Here is a 7251-nt window from a genome sequence, read left to right as displayed (position 1 = left end):
CCCCCACACCCACAGTCCCCCTGCAGCCCCCCACACCTACCCACATTCCTCCACATCCCTCTACACCCACCCACCTTCTCCCACACCCCTTCCCACCCACCTCCTGCAAACCCCACATCCTCCTATTACACACCCATCATGTGAAAAGAAAACCAAAAGCACACATCGACACATACAGATATTTAGAATTGATTTTATTTTGATGACAGAGACACTGGTAGACTTCCAAACTGCTTCAACATTGTAAAGATATCAAGAAAGCAATGCCCAACTGATCTCTCTCTCTCTCTCTCACTCTCTCTCTCTCTCTCTCTATATATATGTATGTGTAGTGGTCTTTTATTCTAATTGTGGAAGAACATGGATTTTGGGCTATTTAAAAACATTTATTTGGGATGCTGCTGCAGCAGCCCAGCTGGCACAAGGGGTAGTGTCCCTAGATACCAATTGGCTGGGCCCCAGAAGCTCCTGAGAGCAAGTAGCCCTGAGCTGCTTACTAGGGCAGGATTTTATACTGATGGGGCCAGCACAGGGCAGCTTTTTATACTGCTGGGGCTCTAGCTCTTCCTGGCTGCAGCTCCAGAAGCCTGGCAGGGTTATTTTGCCCCAAGTGGCACAATTGCCCCACACCAAAATGCATGTCTGGGCACGTGCGCTGAGACAAAAAGCCCCAGTTCAAATTTGCGCTGCTTCTATTTGAGCTGCTGCAAGCCCATGTGCCTGCATGTGTGGACACACCCTGAGTGTCTCAAAGTTACACCACTTCAGGTAAGGGTGCTCTGGGCCATACTACCTAGCTCATGCTAGGGTAACTTCAGTTTGCTCCATGGAAGTAAAATGAACAATTTGCAGTCCTCCAGCATTCCAGGATGCACCACTCCCAGCTTTCCCCTCACCCAAAGCAGGGATAGAGGCCAGGTGTTATGGCTCTGGGCCATGTCCCTGCTCACCAGGCAAGTAAAAGTGGTGCAGGTAAAAAATAATATTAACCCTTAACATGCAACTGCTCAAAGTATGTTCTAAATTTTAACACTGCTTACCATTACACCAATATAGTAATATGCAACTTCACCCTTTCTGTGATCAGACTGTCCATTTTTCCCCCTCAGTTTTAGCCTTTTTTGTTCTGTCTTCTGTTTTAATGACATATGCTTTGGGCCAGTTGGGCAATATTGTTGTAAAACTGATATTTTTAAAATAGCAAAATAGTAAAATCTTAGTAAAATAGTAAAATCTTTCTATTAATAGTTAGTTCTTTAGAATTAAGATGGAGTTCCACAAAACATAATTTATGAACTTTTACATTCTGTCTTTCTATTTTTCTTTACACAAATCCCATCACAGTTATTTTTGTGCTTGTACCTACATGCACAAGAAATGGGAATTACAGCAAATGACAATGCAGCTTAGTACATTTAGCATTTAAAGTACACATTGATCCTACCTGTTGGGATTCTGATGTTTATATTGGATAATGTAGCTAAGCCACTCCCCCAAGAAAAGTATCCATTGCTGACCTACAAAATAATTTCATATATTAGAAGTGCAAATACTTGAAGAAATAAATTTGTTACCTGGTTTGTATTAAAAATGAGTCTAACAATGATAAGACATATTTAAGTATGGCACACTAAGTAAAAACAAGTTAAAAAGGGGAACAGAACAAATATTATAAATGAAATACGCAATATATTTACTATATATTATATATATATTATGAATTATTATACAGCATACAATATACTATATATCACATATATGACATATAGTATATGCTTTATATTATAAACAATATAATATATATAGTGAAATATACATAATAGTATAAGGTATATATATTTCATTTTCAATCTTTTCCTTTGTAAAATATGAAATGCCATTTTTAAAAGGACACATATAAGGAAAAACTCCTTGGCTTGATCATCTCTTTCACAGGAAAATCCTATGTCATTCTACCCAAGGAAGAGACTGAACCCCAGAAATGGTGTTCTCTGGTACTTACAGATGATAGGCAAGATATGAGTTCTCACCTAGGCAGAACTGTTCTACATAGGTAGAAGAAATGTTTTTCTACACTTAAGTAGAGTGGTAGTACAAGAGAGATCTAAGAAAAAGGAATTTATACTAATTACTCTAGACTTGACCATCTGGTTCTTATTCTTTCATAACACCATTGTAATTTGTTCACTGAGATGGAAAAATGGGTCATTTCAGGGAATTGATTTTCAGTAAATAGTTCTCATTCTACATTTGATGCCAAGTAATTTTAAGTACATAGTTATCCAATGGTCTTGTAGCTGATTTTTCAGTAGAAGATTTGCCTTTAAAAGGACTGAAGAATTGGAGCACTTTGGGATCAGTTTACTTCAGATCACGAGGCTCCAATCCTTGTAAATAATTAATTCATGAATTCAAGCCACCTTGATTGCAATATCATCAATCTCTAAGGAACGTGGCTGCCTCCTGGATGACTGCTCATAGCTCTCCAGCTGATATCTCAATGGCTGTTTCCTGTTGATGGCCTTGGGATGCTATATCACAAAATTAAGAATAAACAAATTGGAGTTCTTATAAGATGACAACACACATTTCCATTGAAACAAAATAGCTTGCCCTCTTCCTCTGATTAATTTGGATCAAAAAAAGAAAATGTGAATAGGAATGGGATATTTCAACATTTGTTATAATAGGGGCACAGTCCTGCGAATCTCCCTTCAGCATTTACTGAACAACCTCATCCACTAAAACAATAGATATCTTTTTACAACTCTCCATTGGCTTCATATCTGTTTCTGTATAAGTTTTAAGTTTCTTATCATTTTCAGAACTCATGGTAGAGGTGATATATTTGATTAGACCAACTAGATTTTTGCAAAAAAAAAAATTTCAGAGTTCTACATATTTCTGCCCCTTCTTCTGTATCCTCCCTCATTAAGCATTGTGTTAGTTCTTGTCCTCTTCCTGTTCCCAGTTTTGTTCTCCAATTTTGTCACCTCTCTGATTACTCCCACATTCCTATCAAGTACCACCTCCCCACACTCGCTCATAAAACTTCTCTCCTGTTTGTCTCTCGTAAGGCAGATAGAAGTGCACCTCCTGGATCTATACAGAAAGCACTATGAGTTACACCGATCCTCCTGACCTAACAGACCAATTCTGACCCAATAGACATTCGCTCTTGAGTTGGGAGGGTGGGCAATCAGGCTTCAATTTGATCCAATCCAGGGAAAGAGGCTGCATCTCTGCAGCCTCTTCCCCTAGCTCCTCCCCTGCTCTTGCAACTCCTATTCTGGCTCAGGATGGAAGGGGGAGAAGGCAGGGGAGGGAGGTCCTTCTGCTGTTTTCCCAACCATGCTGGAATGGGGGTGGGGCTGGTAGATTGGAGCTCCCCACCTCCAATCCACCCACCCTACCCTCCAATGCTGGCTAGGCAACCCCCAAAATGAACTCCCTCCACTCCCCCCACCCCACATTCTGAAACCAGTCCGGGGAGCACTGCTGGCCTGCGTCAGCTGAGCCCTGCTCCCAGCACATGCAGACAGAAGTTAATGAAGGCTCTCTGCTTTGGAGTGCCTTTATTTGATTGTTGCAGGGTCAGTCCCTGCCATGGCAAACACTCCCAGTAAGGGGATCCCTTGTGCCCCCTCATGGTCAGCACCCAAGGCAGGTGCTCCCTTTCGCTCTGCCTTAGTTACACTACTGCTAGAACCCACTCTCCTTGGTGTTTGTTTTGTGCCCCTTTTTTCCACCCTCCTTGGACCAATTTGTCTCCCCATTTTTTTAAATTTATCATCAGAAAACAGAACTTACAAATCCTGTGTGCTTCTTACACGACTCATAAGCTACTGAGCTGCACCCATCTCTCCAGCTGTCACCTCCAATCTCATCACTTAAGAGAAATTCATTCAGCTTCTGAACACTTGGGTGAAAAAGAGAGAGTAAGTAAGCCCAGATTTCCATGAGTGAATATGTAATGACCTGTGCTGAGATCCCTTGACTAGAGTACACCAAAAATACGCAAACTCCTTGAGACTGAGGCCTCCTTCTAAGAGAGACATTGTCCCACAGACCCCACATTCCCATTCATAATTGCACAGACCACTTCCATTTCTTTTTGGGGAGCAAGTTATCTCTGTAGCAACTACAACAATTGTTTATATGGAAAACTAACAGTGCAAAAGTAATTAATGCAGTTTTAATACAATAACCACAAAATTTGCCTACACTACTGCAAGAAGCAGGTTCCAGTAAGGACAGGACAGAGCATGCTCTGCTTATAACCCACCCTCTGGACCCAGAAAGCATGCTTGACACCCAGAAGTTCAGAAGTGGGGCTATTCTGGCCTTCCCCCCAGTGGTCATTGCTCCAGTGACAGCCAGGCAGCTCTAAGTTAGGTGTGGTGAGGCAACTCTTAATTGGAGTATGGCAACAAGATGAACATGGGCCAGCAGCGTGGGGATGCAGTTAGGAAGGTCAACCATACCTTGTCATGCATCCACAGATGCATCTCGAGCAGATCCAAGGAGGTGATCCTCCCCCTCTATGCGGCACTGGTCAGGCCACAGCTGGAGTACTGTGTCCAGTTCTGGGCACCACACTTCAGGAGGGATGTGGACAACACAGAGAGGGTCCAGAGGAGGGCCACTCGCATGATCAGGGGGCAGCAGGGCAGGCCCTACGAGGAGAGGCTACAGGACCTGAACCTGTTCAGCCTCCACAAGAGAAGGCTGAGGGAGGATCTAGTGGCCATTTACAAACTGGTCAGGGGAGACCAGCAGGCATTGGGAGAGTCCCTGTTCCCCCAAGCACTACCAGGAGTGACAAGAAATAACGGTCACAAGCTCGCAGAGGGTAGATTCAGATTAGACATCAGGAGGCGCTACTTCACTGTCAGGGCGGCTAGGATCTGGAACCAACTTCCAAGCAAAGTGGTGCTGGCTCCTACCCTGGGGGTCTTTAAGACAAGGCTTGACAATCACCTTGCTGGGGTCGTTTGACCCCAGTACTTTTTCCTGCCAAGGCAGGGGGTCAGACCTGATGATCTGCTCAGGTCCCTTCTGACCCTACTAACTATGAAACTATGAAACTCCTAATTTCCTTTTTTGGACCTGGCTCATAAAACTACATAGTAACTCATTGGCCTCAGAGGTGTCTCTATGCTCCTCTCATCCCAGAGGCACCAGTTGTAGTGAAAGGGGAAATCCAGAAAGTTGGAAAGTAAAGCATGGCCGTGCAAATTAAAATTTGAGTATATCTGAACTGAGAATTTATATCTCCATTCAGTGTTACAGAAGCCTCTTCAGTCAGCACCAGCAGGGAGCTAAACCAACTCCATGAGGAAGGAAGATACTAATAACATAATTCTGAATTAAAGGCATATGGAACAATGTTGACCTTCTGCCCAAGAAAACAGATATCAACCACTTCTTTCCCTCTGAGTGAGGGATGTCATGTCTGAAAGTTCTTCTGCCATCAGAACTATGCTACTCCTTAAAGTGAAATGAAGGGTCTGGCCAAAATAAAAGCACTTGCTCAAACCAGCAGCAAGCACTTAATCATATCAATTTATTTGATTGATGATAGAGGCCATCGAGTGGCCAAGCACACATTCCTCAGGCCTCTGCACTTGGGAGTTTTGTGGTTCATGGGAGAAAGCTAATAGGAAATAAGTTTTCCAAAGGGTGAGGTTTGTTTTGGCAAATATGGTTTTTGAATAATGTCCTGAGGGTCGCCAGCAGTCAAAAGCTAAAAAGCATATACCATTTTGATAGTAGGGCTGTGCTAAACATAGCAGTTTGATGTAGAGACTGGAATGATTTATAAAGGGACATGAGATTTTCCACTAGTCAGAAACAATTTTCAACCTAAGGAAAAGCTCTGATGGGCCCCTGCTCCCACTTCAACAAAAAAAACAACCAAAAACTGTTTATTAAATTTTTTAGTGAATGTGATGCTGGTGAATAGTGACAGGCAGCTCTGGAGTCTAATGCCCTATTGTTTATTATTTATCATTACTCTTATTTAACAAATAGAGGCAGCACCAATGCCATACCCTGTTAGTATGCCTCAGCCTTAAAGTGGAGGGATTATTTTTGAAAGTTGAGAAGGTTAGTTCAGTCTTCATATCTAGTCAGTGTGTAGCATCTTTGCTGTCACTGCCAGGAAGAATGTTGACTTGTGCCTTTGAGATTATAGTTTTGTGAAAAAGATGTTGGCATGGCTGCCTGAAGGCTACAGCTCATTTCATATGGACCACTGAAGCATCAATGGACAACAGGAAATGTCTGTCATTACCAGAGATCCTGGTCTTCTCTTATAAAAAAACAAACAAACCCATTTTTTGGATTTAAAAAAGTAGCCCCAAATCCACATTTTTCCATGATTAAAATGAAACACCGCTATAGATAGACCTATATATATATTAGTGGCATTTTATTTTCATCATAGAAAAATGTGAATTTTGGGTTACTTTTTTAAATCTGAAATTTGGGGTTTTGGTTTATTTTATGAGAGAAAATCAGAATCCCCGGTCATTACCAACTGAGACACTAGAATTGCTTCTCCTAGGAAAACTGGTATTTCAGGCACTGTAATTTGGGAAAAGTCAGACATGAATCACAGCAAATTTTGATAAATCATGAATTTTAATGCCATCAATTCTCCATGATTTTTATTGCCATCAGTTGTCCCCACTGCTGCTAATTCTTCTGTTGCTACCAGTTCACCTCACTGTCTATCCTTCCTTAATATACTCGTTATGTGACAGGCCAGACTACCCACTCCATCTTTTTATTCTGTTGGGAATGGGGTCATGGAAGAGTAAAGCCTCAGGAGCAACAGGACCCCCTAAACGTCAGAATATTTTAACAGAAGTTATAACAGTAACAAAACCATGGTTGCACTTAGCAACCTGTTGGTTATCTACTGCCTCAGGATCTTTTCTAATACCACTGTACATCAAGTGTGACCCCACTATCATCCCAGGTGAAACTTTTAATGATGAGCAGGGGTGCTAGTTTTCTCTGACAAAAAAATCCCCAATTTTCAGATTAAAAAAAGTAACCCCAAATCCACATTTTTCTGTGATTAAAATGAAACACCATTATATATATATCTATATATATATATAGATATATATATAGATATATATATATACACATATTTATATGTACACACACACACACACACACACACACACACACACACACACACACACACACACACACACACACACACACACACAGAGAGAT

At 41.6% G+C, this 7251-nt stretch overlaps 1 protein-coding gene across 7 annotated transcripts in view; it reads right to left on the bottom strand.

Moving 5' to 3' along the window:
• The window catches only part of ABCC9 (ATP binding cassette subfamily C member 9), a 163592-nt gene that overhangs the window by 97322 nt on the left and 59019 nt on the right, over positions 1 to 7251 (bottom strand). For all 7 annotated transcript variants that reach the window (XM_019515668.1, XM_019515667.1, XM_019515671.1 and 4 more), the window contains 3 exons: positions 3811 to 3919; positions 2421 to 2531; positions 1445 to 1517 (listed from right to left, as the gene is read on the bottom strand). In XM_019515668.1, coding sequence (XP_019371213.1) covers positions 1445 to 1517; positions 2421 to 2531; positions 3811 to 3919 — 293 coding nt within the window. The remainder of the gene's footprint in view (positions 1 to 1444; positions 1518 to 2420; positions 2532 to 3810; positions 3920 to 7251) is intronic.

The sequence above is a fragment of the Gavialis gangeticus genome, unplaced genomic scaffold (assembly GCF_001723915.1).
Source record: "Gavialis gangeticus isolate Ggan-Ray unplaced genomic scaffold, GavGan_comp1, whole genome shotgun sequence".
NCBI lineage: Eukaryota > Metazoa > Chordata > Crocodylia > Gavialidae > Gavialis > Gavialis gangeticus.
Note: the sequence above shows the minus strand (reverse complement) of the source record. Positions and strands in the feature narration are given on the sequence as shown.